At 47.1% G+C, this 21,582-nt stretch overlaps 1 protein-coding gene across 1 annotated transcript in view; it reads left to right on the top strand.

Annotated features, from left to right (window-relative positions):
- The window catches only part of CHRNA2 (cholinergic receptor nicotinic alpha 2 subunit), a 31,243-nt gene that overhangs the window by 4,373 nt on the left and 5,288 nt on the right, over positions 1–21,582 (top strand). The window contains exons 2-4 of the mRNA XM_081904123.1: positions 11,696–11,847; positions 13,652–13,696; positions 17,920–18,029. Of these exons, the coding sequence (XP_081760249.1) occupies positions 11,696–11,847; positions 13,652–13,696; positions 17,920–18,029 (307 nt within the window). The remainder of the gene's footprint in view (positions 1–11,695; positions 11,848–13,651; positions 13,697–17,919; positions 18,030–21,582) is intronic.

Genomic DNA, 21,582 nt, shown 5'->3' with positions numbered 1-21,582 from the left:
TCGTAAGGTAACAGTATCCCCTTCGCGCACCCAGGTCTCCGTCACACAAGCCAGGTCAACCCCCTGCGAGGTGAAGAAATCTCGCAGGGTGGCGGTTTTGTTGCCTATAGACCTGGCATTGCACAACACCAGTGACGGAGGTGAGTAATCTTTGCTCACCCTACCCTCGTCTCTCGGGATGGGGCGCAGATTGGAAGGGGTACGAGCATATCCGTATCTCGATCCCCTTCGCCTATGGCATCTGCCCCCACCGCCATACCTCCCTCGCCCCTCCACAGTAGGAATCCCAAGCCTCATATTCGCCTCCATTTACAGAATATAAAAGCAAACAAACAAAAAACAATAACACGAAAACAAAACCAATCCCCACCCCACTCCACAGTCACCCCACCCCAACCCAAAATAAACCATAACAAAATAAACATACATAGATACATAGACAGTACTCCTGTCTTGTCAGGATTCAACCTCAATCTGTTAGCCACCATCCATCCTCCAACCCTCTTTGACGCTGGGAGTTGAGGGCTAAGGGAGGTTGCTTGATGTTCTTCAGGGCAGAAAGGCTCCAAGAGGCAACAACTGATTGTTCTTTCCACAATGGCCTCTGTTCTTCTCAGAATTTGCAGAGAAATGGCCGTCTATTCAAGAGGTGGTGTCAGGAGCGGCAGGGCTCTGATGAGTATGCACTGGGGAATATAATAAAATTAAGACCATTGAGAACAAGGGACAATTCAGTTACATGGACTTTCGAAAACCACAATCAGGAACAAGCAATGCTCTTTGAGCTGGCAGACCTTTGCAGCTGTTCAGTTTTTGATTAGTCTGTCCCCTGAATCTGTTTTACAGTATACACCTCTTTGATTTTTCTTTAATAATATGGTGGGAAAGAAATGGTTTTTAAAAAATAAATAAATAAATAAATAAATAAATAAATAAATGAAATTAAAAACTCTAAATATAGCTTAATCATGAAAAGCCTGGAAGAAGTAGTTTTCACACTCCTTCTGGGAATTTTCTCACATTGTGGCTTCACAGGTGCAAATTGTTTCGGATGCTTGTTTGCTGCCACCTGTGCTCTGTTATGCAACTGGTCGGGCAGATGTCCTAGATCTCATCTCCAGATTTTCCGCGTGCCCATCAGCCTTGCAGACAGACATGACTCCTCGTCCTTGCACTGGGCTTGAGCCAGTTGCTCAGCTCTTGCAAAGCTTAATTCATTTGTGTGGCGATTCCCCCCCCAGTGAAAATAAAGACACATGACACAATTATTATGGTTAATGGGCTAAATAAGGCCACAACTTTATTGGTTACAGGCGATGAGCGGTATTGGCTTAGGCATTGGTCCTAACCGATTATATCCAACTTTCAGCCCGTCTGCTTGAAGTCCAGGAAGGGTTAACCACCAGTCGGGGGAGTCCTACTGATGCACATCAACTAGGAACTGTCCCGGGGTCACCGATAGGGGGCGTGCCTTAGGCCCTCACCTCCCTAGACTTCAGACAGGGCCACGCCCCCCGGAATCCTTTAATGGACTACCCTTCAATATGTGGGGCAGGTGATGGCACTTCCTCCCCTCTTTCCATCTACAGAACAATACCAATGCCTAACCCCCAATACCAAGGAAGTTGTGACCATTTGCTGTGAGGTAGGCAAAACGCAAGTGGCTGGTGCCAAATTGCCAAGTGGGAAAATTCCTACCTGGCCCCTCAATGGCGACCAACCAAGGTCCATAGCAAGGTCAAGGAATGAAAACCTTATAGGGCGGGAGGGTGGGAAACAGGAACAGCTGGTAGGCGGCAAAAGAGGCAGATCCCCAGCCGTGCCTGCCTTAAATAGGGCAGGCCACGCCCCCAGAGCCGGCCAATTGGCTGGCCAGGGGGTGACACGCCTGGGTATTCCCCCAATCGCATGGGGGCTGGGCTCCAGCTACGGCGTGCGTGGTGGGGCTGTGACGCCCCCAACCCTACCTCCTCTGCAGGCGGAAGTGGCTTTCTATGAATGTCTAACATCATGCACAAGCCTCTGGCTTTATGCAGGAGCTCAGCCATTGCATACCCACTTTTAAGGGCCAGTGAAATTGCACTAGGATGCTCAAGGAAGTTATCAATATTTTTGTTATTTTTCACTCCATCCCAGTCTCCAAGGGGCGAGAAACTCCAGGGTTCAGTTTCCTGGGAATAAAGGTCAGTGGAGACTGCAGTGCCTTTATGATGCAGCATTCTTATTTACCCAGATATACAACCTGAGCATAGGATGGATGGGCTCCCAGCATCCCAACAGATATTGCTTCTCCATCAGTCTCAGCTTTGGATTCAGCACTAAGCAAGCAGGTCTCTGTGTCTTCAACTTCCAACTCATCTCACATCCCCAAACTCTGGCTCATGTTCTCCTATCTAGCAGCTAAGTGAGGGGGTGTTGCATGACACAGAGAAATGTCTTTGGTTATACTAATCATGGTGCTTAGCTAGACACCCAAGGCAAATCAATAATAATAGTAGTAGTAGTAGTAATAATAATAATAATAATAATAATAATAATAATAATAATAATAATAATAATAATTTATTTATGCCCCGTCAATCTGGCTGGGCTTCCCCAGCCACTCTGGGCGGCTTCCAACACAATATTAAAATACAATAATCTATTAAACATTAAAAGCTTCCCTAAACAGGGCTGCCTTCAGATGTCTTCCAAAAGTCTGGTAGTTGTTATTCTCTTTGACATCTGGTGGGAGGGCGTTCCACAGGGCGGGCACCACCACCAAGAAGGCCCTCTGCCTGGTTCCCTGTAACTTGGCTTCTTGCAATGAGGGAACCACCAGAAGCTGGACCTCAGTGTCCGGGCTGAACAATGGGGGGTGGAGACGCTTCTTCAGGTATACTGGACCGAGGCCGTTTAGGGCTTTAAAGGTGAGCACCAACACTTTGAATTCTGCTCGGAAACATACTGAGAGCCAATGTAGGTCTTTCAAGACCGGTGTTATGTGGTCTCGGCGGCTGCTCCCAGTCACCAGTCTAGCTGCCGCATTCTGGATTAATTGCAGTTTCCGAGTCACCTTCAAAGGTAGCCCCACGTAGAGCGTATGGCAGTAGTCCAAGCGAGAGATAACCAGATCATGCACCACTCTGGCGGGCAAGGAGGGTCTCATCCTGCATACCAGATGGAGCTGATAAACAGCTGCCCTGGACACAGAGTTTACCTGCACCTCCATGGACAGCTGTGAGTCCAAAATGACTCCCAGGCTGCACACCTGGTCCTTCAGGGGCACAGTTACCCCATTCAGGACCAGGGAGTCCCCAACACCTGCCCGCCTTCTGTCCCCCCAAAACAGTACTTCTGTCTTGTCAGGATTCAGCCTCAATCTGTTAGCCGCCATCCATCCTCCAATCGCCTCCAGACACTCTAGACAAAGGGGCTGGTTTGGCAAGCCTCCTCCCCACACAGATACAGGATCCCTAAAATTTAGAAGCAAGTCAGGTCATCATTCAATCTGATACCCCAAATTCCTAATATCGTCACCATCCTTATACACTTTCTACAGCGTTCAATGCCAAAATAAGCTTCAAAGCGCTTCACAAGTTCTTCAGCTGAACCTGTGACATTTGCATGTAGAAGAGTGGTCTGTCTGTCTGTCTTTGTTTTATTGTGCCTCTTTTATAATAGATAATAATAATAAGACTGGGATCAGGGCAGCTAACACCAGGTACAAAAACATTTGATTGAAATACAACTTAAAAAACAAGATTAAAATACATTAAAATGCAGCCTCATTTCATTAGAAACTCAAATCAAAAACTTTTTGGGGATGAAAATGTCAAATCTTCACCAAGGCTGACTATCCAGACTGGTCCTAGGTGGGCCAGAAAAAAGCCAGGGAAGTCCCCAAGTAGGAGTTCTATACAGAAGGAAAAAGAAAGAGGGGGAGTGAGTCAAGTTGATTCCAAACCAAAGGCCAGGCAGAACAACTCTGTCTTACAGGCCCTGCGGAAAGAAATCAGATCCTGCAGGGCCCTGGTCTCATGGGACAGAGCGTTCCACCAGGCCGGAGCCAGTGTTGAAAAGGCCCTGCCTCTGGTTGAGGCTAATCTGACTTCCTTAGGGCCCGGGACCTCTAGGGTGCTGCTATTTATGGACCTTAAGGTCCTCCGTGGGGCATACTGGGAGAGGTGGTCCCATAGGTACGAGGGTCCTAGGCCGTGAAGGGCTTTAAAGAAGTAGAAGCTGCATAGTTAACCTACGGAACTCCCTTCCACAGGAGGCAGTGACGGTCACCAGCTTGGATGGCTTTAAAAGAGGATGAGACAAATTCACGGAGGAGGAGAGGGAGAGGGCTACTTAGCCAGGGTGGTTCTGCTCTGCTTTCACAGATGGAAGTAGCAATGCGCCTGAATTCCAGTTGGTGGAAACCGCAGGAGGGAAGAGATGTTCTTGGGCAGGCTGGTTCCCACAGGCATCTTGTTGGCTACTATAATAATTTATTATTTATACCCCGCCCATCTGGCTGGGTCTCCCCAGCCACACTGGGCGGCTTCCAACAAAGTATTAAAATACAATAACCTATTAAGCATTAAAAGCTTCCCTAAACAGAGCTGCCTTCAGATGTCTTCTAAAAGTCTGGTAGTTGTTCTTCTCTTTGACATCTGCTGGGAGGGCGTTCCACAGGGTGGGTGCCACTACCAAGAAGGCCCTCTGCCTGGTTCCCTGTAACCTCACTTCTCGCAGCTAGAGAACCGCCAGAAGGCCCTCGGCGTTGGACTTCAGTGTCCAGGTAGAACGATGGGGGTGGAGACACTCTTTCAGGTATACTGGACTGAGGCCGTTTAGTGCTTTATAGGTAAGCACCAACACTTTGAACTGTGCTCAGAAACGGACTGGGAGCCAATGTACGTTATGTTAGAAGTGAGAGTTGAGTGCACTTAGCTGCAGTGGCACATCAGAGCGCACACAACTAGCTTTTACCTTGATGATACTTCCTGCTGCAGATGACTCTTGACAAAGCCTAAGGAACATTGGAGGCCATCAATGCCAGGGATGGTTTTGGCTGTGACATGACGGGAGAATCGCTCGCTCTGAGGAGATGCGCTTTCCTAGTCAACAGCCTTTGGTGTTTGGAAGCACTCTGACAGGATCACCGCCTGATTTGGAAAGACACCGCGAGAGGAATCAACCTCCTTCGCCCTTCCTTTTCTCCGGATTCACGTCACGTTCTCGACGACTCCATAATTCTCGCCTCCGACGCTGGGAGCGGTTAATAAGAGAAACTTTGCAGAATCTTATGACTTCACGTCAATCTTGAAGGCTCCGTGCCAAATCTGGGCTTCCGAGTCGGCTTGATGAAAGCCTGCCTGAGCTAACGTTACAAAAAGTCTGCAGCCTTAATTAAAGATTGCCACTTTCGAGTCTGGAGAAAGATTGGCAGTGCAATTTTGATACACTGCGGAGCAACAGAAACCGCAATGCAAATTAGAGGAGCATGTACATTGTGAGTCAAATTAGGATATAAGAAAGAGAAGCAGAAAAGGGATTGAACTTGCTGCTTCACAGCACCAGAAGTTGCAGTTTGGGGTGTTTTTTTGGAAATGTCAAATTGGGCCACACTTGCATGTGCTCATCATGATTCCACACCTAGTGAACTGCAGCTAGATGTGTAACATAACATGAAAAAAGCCGCTCCGTCGCCAAACACTGTTTGGGTGCAAGTAGACAGCATGGAAGTTCTTTCTGTGACAGTTTGTTGTTTTTGTTGTTTAGTTGTTTAGTCGAGTCCGACTCTTCGTGACCCCCTGGACCAGAGCACGCCAGACACTCCTGTCTTCCGCTGCCTCCTGCAGTTTGGTCAAACTCATGGTGGTAGCTTCAAGAACACTGTCCCACCATCTCGTCCTCTGTCGTCCCCTTCTCCTTGTGCCCTCCATCTTTCCCAACATCAGGGTCTTTTCCAGGGAGTCTTCTCTTCTCATGAGGTGGCCAAAGTATTGGAGCCTCAGCTTCAGGATCTGTCCTTCCAGTGAGCACTCAGGGCTGATTTCCTTCAGGTTTGATCTTCTTGCAGTCCATGGGACTCTCAAGAGTCTCCTCCAGCACCAGAATTCAAAAGCACCCATTCTTCGGCGATCAGCCTTCTTTATGGTCCAGCTCTCACTTCCATACATCACTACTGGGAAAACCAGAGCTTGAACTATACGGACCTTTGTTGGCAAGGTGATGTCTCTGCTTTTTAAGATGCTGTTTAGGTTTGTCATTGCTTTTCTCCCAAGAAGCAGGCGTCTTTTAATTTCATGACTGCTGTCACCATCTGCAGTGATCATGGAGCCCAAGAAAGTAAAATCTCCCACTGCCTCCATTTCATCATTTGTTAGCTAGCAGAAAACAACAATAGTTAATTATCAATTCACCAAGGAGTTAAGAGAGCACCAGTGGATTTTCCAGCAATACACAGGCATTCCCATTTCAGTGTGAATTAAACAATTATACACCACAAGCCATACGTGTGATAGGCAGTGAGAAACACTCGAAAGCCCTTGCAGCCCCGCTGGCATTCTACCTGCATCATTGTTTTTGTAGTTTATGTTGCTTTATTGTTGCTGGAAAGAGCAGGAAGGGAGAGTGTTGCTCTTGGGCTCAGCTCCTCCTCATGGGCTTCCCTTTTCACAACTGGTTGGGCACTGTGAGGACAGGAGGTTGGAGTTGCTGGGCCTTTTGTGTGTGTGTGTGTGTGTGTGTGATAAGAGAAAAAAAAGATAAGAGGAATGATAAAACAAAACAAAACAAGAGCGAGCCGGCTCTTATGTTGCTCTCTTATGAGATCTGAGCAGGGCCGGATTTAGGTTGGATGAGGCCCTCAGCTCCTGAAGGTAATGGGGCCCTTTCTGTGTCCAGCTGTCCTTTGTCAACAACAAATGGTTGCTGGTTTTTTGTGTTGAATACATGCTATATGTGGGATGTGGGTGGCGCTGTGGCCTAACCACAGAGCCTAGGGCTTGACGATCAGAAGGTCGGCAGTTCGAATCCCCGCGACGGGGTGAGCTCCCGTTGCTCGGTCCCTGCTCCTGCCCACCTAGCAGTTTGAAAGCACGTCAAAGTGCAAGTAGATAAATAGGTACCGCTCCGGCGGGAAGGTAAACGGTGTTTCCATGCACTGCTCTGGTTTGCCAGAAGCGGCTTAGTCATGATGGCCACATGACCTGGAAGCTGTCTGCGGATAAACACCAGCTCCCTCTGCCAATAAAGCGAGATGAGCGCCGCAACCCCAGAGTCATCCGCGACTGGACCTAATGGTCAGGGGTACCTTTACCTTATATGCTATATGGTAATTTATGGGCCTAATAGGTATGTAAAGCCATTTGCACATAACAGAATGTAGGCACCCCTATATACAGAAATGAGCAAACCAGTGATATTTTAGGGAGCAGGCTAGCAGGCGGGACCATGACTTACATCATAGGAGCCTACACAACACAAAACACTGTTTCTGTGTGTATGTTTTATTTTATTTGTTTTTATCTTATATTTTGGAAATGTACATTTCCCCTTTAATTTTTTGGGTGGGCCCCAAGAGAGTGGGGCCCTAAGCTATAGCTTGTTTAGCTTAGACGTAAATCCGGCACTGGATCTGAGAACTGTGGCTGGCAAGATCACTGTTTTGGGACATTTCTGGCAGCCAAGGTTGAACCATCTTTCTCTCCTGACACCACAATCCCTGCTCCCGAAGACAGATCCGCTCTCGCAGATGAAGTGCCACGTCTGTTTACATGCCAAATTTGCTCGTCAAGCGGCGCTAATGAAAAGAAATGGAGATGGCCTCACCAATGGCTCATTCGAGTCCTTAAGGCCATCAATCCGTCAGTGTAGTCTAGCATGGCTGCGAGGGGCTGAATGGATGGGAGCTGCCTGTTTATTTTGCGAAATATTCCACCCCTTGACCCCTTTTGTTTGTGGGATGAATTGTTTCCTCTGCAGCCTTTTGCCCATTTTCTTAGTCGAAGCCAGTTTCTGCCCCATCTTGAAGAACTGAGGGACAGTTTGAATGGAAGGAAACCAGATTTGTAAAACAGTCCAAATCAAGAGAGAGGAGCATGATTTATGCGTATCGCACCTGACAAGTGCACGGAGGGCGTCAGCCGCATGACAAGCAAGGGGCAGACAGGTCCCTGCCCCAAGGAGAATACAGTCCAAGCGAGGACAATGGGAGTGAGCAGGCAAGGAGGCAAAAAGAAGTAGCAGAGGGAGGGACAATCAAGGGAGGGAGTGAAAAATCACAGAGAGGTGTCAAGGTTAGAGGAGGGGCAGGTAACAACGAGGTGGAAAATCAGCAAATAAAATCACACAAATCTGAGCCGTCACAATACAGCATTTAACATAAACTTCCCTAAACAAGGCTGCCTTCAAATGTCGTTTAAAAGAAAGATAGTTGCTTATTGCCTTGACATCTGATGGGAGCGCGTTCCGCAGGGCAGGTGCCATTACCAAGAAGACCCTCTGCCTGGTTCCCTGTAACTTCGCTTCTCGCAGCGAGGGAACCACCAGAAGGCTCTTGGAGCTGGAACTCAGTGTCTGGGCTGAACGATGGGGGTGGAGACGCTCCTTCAGGTATACTGGACCGAGGCCATTTAGGGCTTTCAAGGTCAGCACCAACACTTTGAACAGGCTCCTAACTCCTTGGCTGAAAAGGGAGAGAGGGTCCCATTAATCTTATTGAGGACCTTGGCTGTCACAGGGCAAGCCAGTGTCAGTAAGTCACACAGTTCAAAGCTATAGTTAACTATTAGGGAAACACGAGCTTCACAGACTAGACGGAGTTCCAGGCCTAATGAGCTCAGCAGCTCAGGCCCTGTAGATCTTACTCCATAAAATCAGTGGCCGAGACTAAAAGTCCCAGCCTCCCCACCGCCATCAAAGTTGTGTCCTCTCCAGGGCTTCTTGCAAGAAATCGGAGTCTGTGCCTGCATGCAGTGTGCCTATGCTCTGTTCTTTTCACCCCTCTTCTGGTTCTGGGAGGGGAGACAGGAGGGAGGGGAGTTTGTCGCAGCAGGAAGAGGAGACCCCCATGCCTCTTCACTAGCCTGATTCACCTCTGCCTTTTGACTTCCCTCCTCCCACTGTCCTGCTTCAGCTTCTGGTTCTTGATTTCTCTCTGGCACAGACGCTCCCAGCTCACCAAGCCCTCTTACCCCTTCAGCTTCCAACATCTCCTCTTCGCAGTCTTTTCCCTCTGACTGCTCATCGTTGCCCCAGGCTCTGAGCCTTTCCCCCTTTTGTTCCCCAACTGGTTCCTCCCGCCATTCCTCTGCCAGTCCATGACATTGGCATTCTGTGTCAAGAGCTCAGCCTACACTCGAGTAGGACCATGGCAGAGACACTTGCCCGACTGGCATGTTCTCTCCCTCCTGGTCTTTCATTCGGGAGCTTCAAAAGCTTTCTTCAGCCCGAATATCACAGCGACCGATGCCAACAGACATCGGCACACTTAGGGATCCGCAGAGTCTTCACAGTTTGCGTAACAGACCTCAGCAACTCAGCATTTTGGCTAATCTACTTTATTTACATATAAACACACAGAGAGCACTGCAACATGGCCCCCTCTCTCTCCAGCATCAGACAGCAAAGAGATAAAGGACAAAGGACGATAGTCCCACTTCACGGAACACAGTACAGTGGTACCTTGGGTTACATACGCTTCAGGTTACAGATGCTTCAGGTTACAGAAATAGTACCTCGGGTTAAGAACTTTGCTTCAGGATGAGAACAGAAATCGTGCTCTGGTGGCAGCAGGAGGCCCCATGAGCTAAAGTGGTGCTTCAGGTTAAGAACAGTTTCAGGTTAAGAACGGACCTCCGGAATGAATTAAATACTTAACCCAAGGTACCACAAACATCCCGTCTCCGTCTCTTTCCACTCTGTGGAGTCAAAACATATACCGTCAGGTGATAGACAACAATCCCATGACTGCAATCACGGAGCAGGAATTCTAACATTCTGCACCCCAGAAGAAGTTTCTTCTGCAGTGAAAAGCAGGAATAAGCAAAGGCCCACAAAGCTTATGGCCTTGAAGAGTGGAAGAAGGTAAACCTCATTAGCTAAAGAGGCTGGTTGAAATTTGGCCGGGGACTTCTGTTCCCCAGGGGGTTTCTATTGTGGAGTTGGCCTCTGGCTGCCTCTGCTGCAGGCGCATTAGTCTGATGCTCCTGCGAGCATGTCTTATTTCATCTCGCATTGCCAGGCAATTTGGCCATCTCTAGGCTCCATGCAGCAGGATTCTCCCAGCGCCTGCCAATTGACTTCCCAGGTTCCTGCATCGCCATAAATTCTCACAACTTTCTCGTGCTTTGGGCATTCCCTGGATATCTGCCAGACTTTCAGTACTGGAGAGCCCAGTGTGGTGTAGTGGTTCGGAGTGGTGGACTCGTAATCTGGGGAACTGGGTTCGCTTCCCCGCTCCTCCACATGCAGCTGCTGGGTGACCTTGGGCCAGTCACACTTCTTTGAAGTCTCCCAGCCTCACTCACCTCCCAGAGTGTTTGTTGTGGGGGAGGAAGGGAAAGGAGAATGTGAGCCGCTTTGAGACTCCTTAGGGTAGTGATAAAGTGGGATATCAAATCCAAATTCTTCTTCTATGTGAAGTAGTCAAGACTGTCCTGCAGGAGCCTGGAGAGACCCCAGTTTGACTCTTGCCACAGAAATAAGCTCACTAACTGATCTTAGGCAAGGCATGCTCCCTCTCCCTGACCCTTTCTCTTAGCCTCAGTCTTCACATCTGCAATATGGGTATAATAATGCCACCTTACATTTACATGGTTTCTGTAAAGGTTTTTGAGATGAAATGTGTGTGAAGTGCTTTGAAAGGTGGGGCATTAATTCTGGGCATCAGGTTATAGTTGAACTTTGATGTCTGTCCTTAACTGTTGACATGCAGTTAATATCTGGGGCATTTGATAACAGACCTTCAATGATTCTCAGCATTCAAGGCTGGTTCTTGCCAACTCATAACATTTGATTTCCATTTCTTTTCTTTTCTTTTTTTGTGGTGCTCACCCACTTTTTTTTTAATTCAAAATTATAACAAGACATATTATCCAAAAACATATCATCCTGATTATTATTATCAAGAAAAAGTTTGAGAATGCTTATTCAAAACCAGCCAAGGAGTCCAGTTCGCTTTGTTGTGTCTTCAGATACTTTGTAAAGGGTTCCCATTCATCTTTAAAGTCACAGTTATCCTTGTCCCGTAGCTTATATGTCAGTTTTGCCAGTTCTGCATAGTCCATCATTTTTTCTTGCCATGATTCTTTAGTTGGGGTTTCTTCAGTCTTCCATCCTTGTGCTACCAGAACTCTCGCGGCCGTTGTCGCATACATGAAGATGTTTTTCAACTTTTTTGGCAGATCTTTCCCTACAATCCCCAACAAAAATGCTTTGGGTTTTTAAACAAATGTTAAATGGAACATTTTCTTCAATTCGTTGTATATCATTTCCCAAAATTTTTTAATTGCCTTACCACCACATGTGATAAAATGTCCCCTCCTTTTCCTTACACTTCCAACATATATTTGAACTAGTTTTGTACATTTTCCCTAACTGCACTGGTGTCATGTACCATCTGTACATCATCTTCATGTAATTCTCCTTCAGTAGGGAACAATCTGTAAATTTTAAGTCAGGTTTCCATAATTTAACCCAATCTTGATTTCCATTTCAGCCTCAGTCCAAGGCCGGACGCAAACCCAGGCAGAGGAGAGACTCTTCAAGCATCTTTTCAATGCATACAACAAGTGGTCCCGGCCAGTCCCCAACACCTCTGATGTCGTTATTGTCAGGTTTGGGCTGTCCATTGCTCAGCTGATTGACGTGGTATGTGTCCCAAGCCATGTCTGTTCACTCACCTTGCTGCTCTTTACACACACACACACACACACACACACACACACACACACACACACAGCAGCTGCAGAGAAATGCTTCCCCTATAGTGATATTGGAAGAGGTAATGTGAAAATGGAGTGTGAGCGGAAGAGAAAAATAAAGACCTACCCATTCAGAGTGAGGGTAGGAAAACCCTCACTCTGAACTGGCTTCGTGGTGGCATGCAGCCCAATCTGATGTATGTGTTATTTTTTTTCCACCTAGATGACTATGCACTTTGCTGCATAAAAACATTATGTGTTGGGATAGATATGTATTGAAGAAACTGCATCTGGCTGCAGTTGACAGGAAGTAGACAGAGAGAGATTGCCCTTCAGATGGAAAGCAAGGCCAGTTTGAAGTGATAAACTTGTTCTCAGATATCAAGTAGCAGGCTGTAGAGCTCCTCACTCTGGTTTAAGAGGAGTACATGTGCAAACACAAACATAGGGAGTTGCCTTCTACTAAATCAGACCCTTGGCCCCCTCTATTCTAGTATCGACTATATATTCACTGGTCTTCAAGCTGGTCTTTGACCGTAATAAATTATCTATCTAATTATCTATCTATCACTGGTCTTCCACTTGTTCTGACATGTCTTTGCAAGTCTTCTTGCAGATCCCGAGGGCAGAACTTGGGTCCTTCTGCACCGAAAGCACTTGTTCTGCCACTGAGCTTTGGCTGAGCATAGGGTCCCCATACCATTGTAATAGGAAATCTCCCTCTTTTCAGGCCTGGATGCAGTGAGAGCAGAGGACTCTGGTCCCAGGTGACCTCTTTAATTAGCATTCACCTGGATTTCTTTGTGGGGAGGTTACATAATGTGGCTCACATTCCCCCATAATTCCCCTTGCTGCTAAAAAGGCATTTTTGCCTTTTTTGGAACAGGCTTTGATGCACAGGTGCCAAATCCACTTCAACAGGCAACCTGAATTGGCTGGTTTGTGATTTACAGTGGTGCCTTGGTTCTCAAACTTAATCCGTTCCAGAAATCCGTTCCAAAACCAAAGCGTTCCAAAACCAAGGCACACTTTCCCATAGAAAGTAATGCAAAACCGATTAATCCGTTCCAGACTTCTAAAAATGACCCCTCAAACAGCAATTGAACATGAATTTTACTATCTAATGAGACCATTGATCCATAAAATGAAAGCAATAATCAATGTAGTGTATTATAAAATAAATAAGACCGTATTGTAGATGATAAAAATTAAAATTATTTCCCCCCCCCTTTACCTGCACTGATGATAGTCATTGTTTGGATGAGGCGTTTTTATCCATTTCCACAGTCACACAATCAATCAATCAATCAATCAGTAGCTGAACTGGATTCCACACAGTCACAAAACAAATGATCTGAAAAAGCCTCAAAAACAAAAAATAAATAGCAAAAACAAAAGCCCCAAACTTAATCCATTCCGGAAGTCCGTTTGACCAAGGCACAGTTTCTGATTGGGGCGGGCGCCTCAGAAATAATAGCCAACAGCCGCATCAGATGTTCGGTTTCCGAAAAATATTTGAAAACTTGAACACTTACTTCCAGGTTTTCGGTGTTTGGGAACCAAGGTGTTTGAGAACCAAGGCGTTTGAGAACCAAGGTACCACTGTAATCCCATCCACAAAATAGAGACAACAGCTTCTGTTTGCACCTTTGTGTTTCTTTCAAACAACTTCTCTCTCTCTCTCTCTCTCTCTCTCTCTCTCTCTCTCTCTCTCTCTCTCTCTCTCTCTCTCTCATTGTCTGCAAATCTAGGATGAGAAGAATCAAATGATGACCACAAACGTTTGGCTCAAGCAGGTAAAGTGTGATGGGAGTTAAAGGCAGGGAGCGAATGCAAACTCTAGCAAAGTTTTGGGGGGTGTAGAGACGGAAGGGACCCAGGAGGTCCTTATCTCCAACCTTTTCCAATGCAGGGATAAAGATATACTGTATTTCTCTGTGTATAAGACGGTGCTTTTTGCTTTAAAAACTTGGATCTCGTCTTATACACGGATAGTGAATGCAGAGGGGGGGTGCGAGATTAATGGCAGCTAAAGAAATTGGAGTTCTTGTTGAAAATACACTGAAAAGGATATACCAAGAGCTCTGGGCACAGAGAAACGCAAGAAAACTTGGATTCAATTATCTAAGACGCATGTTGAAAAAGAAACATAAAAGAATTGAATGATATAGACTTCCAACAGATTTATAGTCCTCAAAAAACCGAGCTGAAGAAGGCGTTTACTCCGAAACAGGGCCCTGTCCTGGTCACCACTACTGAGTCGTACATCTGATTCACACTCCGGATACTTCTTTTTGGCCCTATTTGATTCTTTATTCTTTATTCTGATTTTATACAATATGGACTCTTTTTGACTGCCATTGAGACTTGTATAAAACAATTGTTGTGTACTGGTATTTTATGTACCTTTATACTATATCACTGCATATTTGAAACTACATTATTTCTGCACTTAAACGTTGTATCTAAATTTACTATTACCTTAAAACTGTCGTACTTACACGTTGTGTTTAATATTTACTATTAGTTTAAAACTGTTATTCTTAGCAGAATATACACGTTTTTCTTTTCAACTCTCGAGTAGGAATTATTCCTTATAATGAAACTTGTGGCCAGAGCTCTTGGTATATCCTTTTCAGATTAATGGCAACAGCAGGCAGGAGATTGGCTGCGGCGGCGGCAATTGGGCAGGCGATTGGTGGCTGCGCCAAGTGGGCGGGTGGGCTGCAAGCAGGCAGAGAATTGGCAGCTGCGGCAAGGTGTGCGATTGGCAGTGGCTGTGGCAAGTGATTGGCAGTGGCAGGTAGGCGGGTGAGCAATTGGTGGAAGTGACCTCCCCCCCCCAAAAAAAGCTAAACAACTTAATTTCTGAATTTGGGGTTTTAAAAAATAGGAGTCGTCTTATACACGGAAAAATACAGTACAGTCATACCTCTTGTTATGTTCGGTTCAGGTTACGTTCTTTCAGGATACATCCTGCAGTGACCCGAAAGTAACGGAACGGAACGGGTTACTTCTGGGTTTCGCTGCTTGCGCAGACGCTCAAAATGACCTCACACACATGCCCAGAAGCGGTGAATTGTAACCTGTGCACAAGCAGACGAGGGTTGCATTCTGCTCATGTTGCGAACAGGGCTCCGGAACGGATCCCATTTGCAACCAGAGGTACCATTGTAATAATATTAATAATTTATTATTTATACCCCGCCCATCTGGCTGAGTCTCCCCAGCCACTCTGGGCAGCTCCCAATCAAGTGTTAAAAACAATACAGCATTAAATATTAAAAACTTCCCTAAACAGGGCCGCCTTCAGATGTCTTTTAAAGATAGGATAGTTGCTTATTGCCTTAACATCTGAAGGGAGGGCATTCCACAGGGAGGGTGCCACCACCGAGAAGGCCCTCTGCCTGGTTCCCTGTAACCTCACTTCTCGCCATGAGGGAACCGCCAGAAGGCCCTCGGAGCTGGACCTCTGTGTCCGGGCTGAACGATGGGGCAGTGGCGTAGCGTGGGGGGTGCCAGGGGTGCTGGCCGCACCGGGCGCAACATCTGGGGGGGCGTGAGTCCAGAGGGAAGGGACAAGTTCCTTCCTCCGCCGGGCTCCCCGCCGCCACCGCCGCGCTCCACTCACTGCTCGCAGGAGGAGCAGCCGCTGCAGCAGCGCCGACGCCGCCACCAACGCCTGGCCGGGCACGGGCAGCCTCCGCACCCCGCCGCCGACGCCATCCCCTCGGCCCAGCCACAGGCGGTGGCTGCTTCTGCCGACGGGGAGGGAGGAGAGCTCCGAGGGGCCTCGCCGCGCCCTGCACTCCCCAAAACCCTCCGAGAGGAAGCCGGCGGGCGGGTGAGGGTCTCCCTGCGGAAGGGGGCGCCGCTGGCTCCGGCTCTCAGCGCAAGTCTCAGCCGCAGGCGCGGCTGGAAGCCCCCAGACCCGGCGGGGGGGGGGGAGGAGAGGCGCTCACCAAGCCCGGATCTGGAGCGCCTCGGAGCGCGGGCTCCACTTACAGCCCAAGGGGAGGAGGGGGCTTCGGCTGCCTCGGCTCGCGGGGGCTCCGCAAATAATAAATTTAATAAATTCCTGCTGAGCCTTAAGGGGGGGTCCTTAGCTCCTTCGCTCGCCCCCAGCCCCAGTGGCGTAGCGTGGGGGGTGCAGGAGGGCCGGCCGCAACATCTGGGGGGGCGCGCTCGCACTTGAGTGCTAAAATCCACGGGTTAGGGGGCGCAAATTACTTGCCTTGCCCCGGGTGCTGACAACCCACGCTACGCCACTGCGATGGGGGTGGAGACGCTCCTTCAGGTATACAGGACCGAGACCGTTTAGGGCTTTCAAGGTCAGCACTGATACTTTGCATTGTGCTCGGACACATACTGGGACACGGTACTCTAACACTGAGCCCAACACAGGCTTTACTTTTTGCCAGGTCTTATTCAAGGCTCTCACAATGCAACTTGGTGTCAAATAAGGAGCTGGAAGCAAGCCCTGTAAGTGAAGCACGAGACTCTTAATAACAGGGTTGTGGGTTCGATTCCCATATTGAGCAAGAGATCCCAGCATTCTAGGAGACTGGACTAAATGACCCTTGTTGTCCCTGCCAGCTCTACAGTTCAACAATTCTATGATTGACTTCAGCCTTGTGCAGATGGTCCCCTAGAGTAGACCCCCACACCTTGAAGCTTCCAGCCATGGAAAACTATTGGCCTGGGGGTCTTAAGCTGAGCAGCTGTTATCCTTACCTTTCCCACCCCTCCCTGGCCACAGTGATCCATGCGACGGTCACCTCCAGGCTTGACTACTGTAATTTGCTCTACGTGGGGCTGCCCTGGAAGCTGTCCCAGAAACTCCAACGGGTGCAGAATGCTGCAGTGAGGCTCCTCACGGGGTCTCTGCCATGGGAGCATATTCACCCAGTGCTTTTCCAGCTGCACTGGCTCCCGGTGGAGTACAGGGTCAGATTTAAGGTGCTGGTTTTGACCTTTAAAGCCCTTCACGGCCTAGGACCCTCGTACCTACGGGACCGCCTTTCCTGGTATGCCCCACGGAGAGCCTCAAGGTCCATAAACAGCAACACCCTAGTGGTCCTGGGCCCTAAGGATGTTAGATTAGCCTCAACCAGAGCCAGGGCCTTTTCAACACTGGCTCCTGCCTGGTGGAACGCTCTGCCTCATAAGACCAGGGCCCTGCAGGATCTGATTTCTTTCCGCAGAGCCTGTAAGACTGAGCTGTTCTGCCTGGCCTTTGGCTTGGAGCCAATTTGATTCCCTCCCCCTCTTTCTTTTTTCCTTTCTCCTCCTGTGATGAGGCTGCATTTTAATGTTTCAATGTTTTAATGCTGTATTTTAATCTTGTTTTTAAGTTGTATTCATTCAACTTGTTTTTATTATTGGTTGATAGCTGCCCTGGGCCCGGCCTTGGCTGGGGAGGGCGGGGTATAAATAAAAATTATTATTATTATTATTATTATTCCCTCCCTCTCCTGTGCCCCTCTTATGAAGGTCGGCATTAAGGCTGCAAGACTGAATTCAACAGGACGTTCTGAGTAGACATAGTTAGGCTTTGCAGCCTTAGTCCACTAAAACAGTGTTAATTAACTTATTTTTTAATAACAAAGAAAGTTAATAAACGGAAAGAAGATAAAGTCCCTGTCAGAGAAGAATGGCAGATTGAGGTGATGGATTTATGCCAAAATGGCTAAAATGACTGGAAGAATCAGAAATCAGGAAGACCAAAATTTTAATAAGGAATGGGGGAAATTTATAACCTATTATCCTAAAAGGTGCAAGAGGAAATGATTAGCAAGAGGACCCACAAATGGGAGGAGGGAAGTCCAAGAGATTCTTTGGAATCTTGTTTCTATGTTGTACGTTCGATATGTGACTGCAAAGTTTTAATCTGAAAAACCAAAAAAATAAGTGTATCAAAAAAAAAAAGTGAGGAAGTTGATAAATGTGTGCTTCAGTGTGAAGAATTTGCACATCTCGGAAGTGAACAATGAGCCCAGGATTGTTTCCTTGCCGCCAGGAATGGAATGACTACAAGCTGCAGTGGAACCCGGTGGATTTTGACAACGTGACTTCCATCCGAGCGCCTTCTGAGATGATCTGGATCCCAGACATTGTGCTGTATAACAAGTAGGTGCTTGAGCCAACGGGGAACGGGGGAGCAGCTCATTGATTCAACAACGCCCCTTAAAAATATGCCGCGGGAAGTCCTTGTCCATTCAGCACATCGTTAAACTATGGAACTCACTGCCACAGGGAGTTAGTGATGGCCAGAAACCCAGGTGGCTTTAAAAGAGGAAGACCCAATTTCGTGGAGGAGGAGAGCGCTATGGATAGCTATTGGAGGGAGAAATGCTTCTGGAGACCAGTTTCTGGAAACCACAGGAGGGGGAAAGTGGTCCCGTGTTCGAATCCAGCTTGCGGGTTTCCCCATAATGGGCATCTGGTCTGTGAGAACAGGATTCTGGGCTAGATGAGCCAATTCTTAAGCATTCACGCACAGGGATTAATCTGAGACCTCAGTAGGAGTAGCTCAGCACCAGTCAAGCACGTGAGAAAAGCCCTGCGAGATCTAGCCAAGCATCCTGTTCTTGCATTGGCCACACAGATGCCATAAAGGGAAGCCTGCAAGCTGGACCCAACACTGTGGGAATGTTCAGGGAGGCAGGAGAGGATATATTGTTTAATTATATCCTTTCCAACTTGTGTTAACAAGTTCTACAATATAGCAGAGTAACATTCCCCTTTTTAAACTTGCGCAGCGGATAGCGTTTGCCAGTCTTGTATAAGCCTCTAAAGTAAGTTTCCTTGGTAATTCCCCTTTAAAGGTAAAGGGACCCCTGACCAGTGCACGGAAACACCGTTTACCTTCCCGCCAGAGCGGTACCTATTTATCTACTTGCAGTCTGACATGCTTTCGAACTGCTAGGTTGGCAGGAGCAGGGACCGAGCAACGGGAGCTCACCCCATCGTGGGGATTCGAACTGCCGACCTTCTGATCGGCAAGCCCTAGGCTCTGCGATTTAACCCACAGAACCACCCGCGTCCCTAATTCCCCTTTAGTCCCTCCTTAAAAGAAATAGACATGACACAGTCTTCTATAATAGAGTTTACTCACTTACTTCTATAAGTGCAGTAGAGGGTGTGTGTGTGTGTGTGTGTGTGTGTGTGTGTGTGTGTGTGGCAACTCCACTTTTTAAAAATGTGCAAGAAATGCAGTATGCTCTGTCGAAGGGCTGCCTTGTGGGGAGATGCTCAGTCTGTGCACATGGAAGAAGTACCTGCTGTTATGACTTCTTGCGCAAACAGTGTCCCAATAATGGCTTCGTTCCATTGGCTGGTGTTCTGCTGCCATCCAGTGGTACTTATGAAAATATTTCAGGCCAAAGGGGACTTCTCAATCTGTCTTCCATCCAAAGGGAAACCACATCAAAAGTTCCAGCAAAGGCCAGCTAAATAAACAGCACCCTCTGTATCTACTAGGCTAGTCATCACTTTAGCAAAGAAACAAGTGAGGTTAATCGCTGGGTATCTGGTTGCCAATAATAACATAATAAGCCACTTTTGCTGTGGCTGCAACTTGCACCTCCATGGAAAGGGAGGCATCGAAGGTTACACCCAAGCTCTTGACAGAAGGCGCTGGCACTAATTGAGCCCCCGCGAGAGATGGGAGTTGGCCCCCCAACCCCATGTCGGCCCGACCCAGCCAGAGGACCTCTGTCTTCGAAGGATTTAATTTCTTTTTTTAAAAAAGATATTTATTGAAGTTTTACAAAAAGGAAAGGGTTACAGAATAGAAAAAAAGAAGAAAAAGCAAAAAATACAAAAAATACAAAGAAAAAGAATACAAAATACTGAAAAAATAAATGAAAAACAGTTAAAAACAAATCATTCCTTTCATATCTTAGATTTCATTTACTTATTTCCCTGACCTCCTCACACCTCCCTTTTTTGTATTCCACTTCACATGGTTAGTTCAGCAAATCCTTACCCTCTTTGTTTTTATCTTAAATCTAAATCTTAACATATTATAACTTTATATTTTCATCCATTATCAATCCATTTTTACATATTCTTATTAACCTTGTTGCTAAGGCCGCTTCATTTCAATCCGACATCATTTTAACATTCATTGATTTTACAATGTTTCTGCAAATAGTCTTTAAATTTCTTCCAATCTTCTTCCACCGACTCTTCTCCCTGGTCTCGGATTCTGCCAGTTATTTCCGTCAGTTCCATATAGTCTATCACTTTCATCTGCCATTCTTCCAGGGTGGGTAGATCTTGTGTCTTCCAATACTTTGCGATGAGTATTCTTGCTGCTGTTGTAGCGTACATGAAGAAAGTTCCGAAGGATTTAATTTCAACCGGTTCCCACACAGCCATCCAGCCACAGCTTCCAAGCATCTGGTCAGTGTGTCTGGGGCCGAGTCGGTGTGGCCATCCATCAACAGATAGAGCTGAGTATCATCAGCATATTGATGACAACCCAGCCCAAAGCTCCGGACAATCTGGGCAAGGGGGCGCATAAAGATATTGAAAAGCATCGGGGAAAGGATTGCGCCCTGTGGCACTCCACGCACCAAGGAGTGCCATGGCGACAATTCCCTCCCTAGCGCCACCCTCTGTCCCCGACCTGAGATAAAGGAGCGCAGCCATTGTCGGACTGTGCCCTGAATCCCCACATAAGCGAGGCAATGGTCTAAAAGTTTGTGATTGACCATGTCGAAGGCTGCTGACAGATCTAAGAGAATCAGCAGTCCCGACCCGCCTCGATCCAGTTGTCTGCGGAGATCATCTGTTAGGGTGACCAAAGCCGTCTTGGTCCCATGACCAGGGCAAAAGGATCTGATTTCTTTCCGCAGGGCCTGTAAGACAGAGTTGTTCCGCCTGGCCTTTGGCTTGGAGCCAATTTGATTCCCTCCCTCCCTCTCTTTCTTTTTTCTTTTCCTTCTCCTCCTGCAAGGAGGCTACATTTTAATATTTTAATGTTTCAATATTTTAATGTTGCATTTTAATTTTGTTTTTAAGTTGTAATAATTCAACTTGTTTTTATTATTGCTTGTAAGCTGCCCTGAGCCCGGCCTCGGCTGGGGAGGGCGGGGTATAAATAAAAATTATTATTATTATTATTATTATTATTATTATTATTATTATTATTATTATTATTAAAAGCCAGACTGAAATGGGTCCAGAGCCGATGTTTCATCCAGAAACCTACCAAGCTGTTCGGCAACCGCTCTGAAGTATAAGCCAAGAAAAGATAGGAAGAATGAAATAAATAAAGAAATGTAGAGCAGAATATGTATTGTATATAAGGCAGCAGGGAATTGATTGTGTGTGGGGGGTCATGATTTTAAGGAGAAGTAGAATTGCTTAGAAAAGCTTATAAATTAGATTTTGTGTTATGTTTATAAAACCAATCGCAATCACATGTTAGAAATAATAGATTTCCCGCCCCCATAACCCCTCTCTCTGTGGGATGTAACATAAGCAGTCAAGTACAACATTTCCTGTTTCCTAGAGTGGACATGCAGGGGAATGTTGCTCCAGCCAGGAGGACTTCCTGTCACACCTGGTCTGGAGCACCCCCCCCCGTGTGACCAGGTAGATGGGTGTGACCCTGGCAGACCCTATAAAAGGGCTGGTCATGCAGCCATCTACCCCCCCCTCGATTTATTCC

Source organism: Podarcis melisellensis (assembly GCF_964234715.1).
Source record: "Podarcis melisellensis genome assembly, chromosome: 3".
Taxonomy (NCBI): Eukaryota; Metazoa; Chordata; class Lepidosauria; order Squamata; family Lacertidae; genus Podarcis; species Podarcis melisellensis.
Note: the sequence above shows the minus strand (reverse complement) of the source record. Positions and strands in the feature narration are given on the sequence as shown.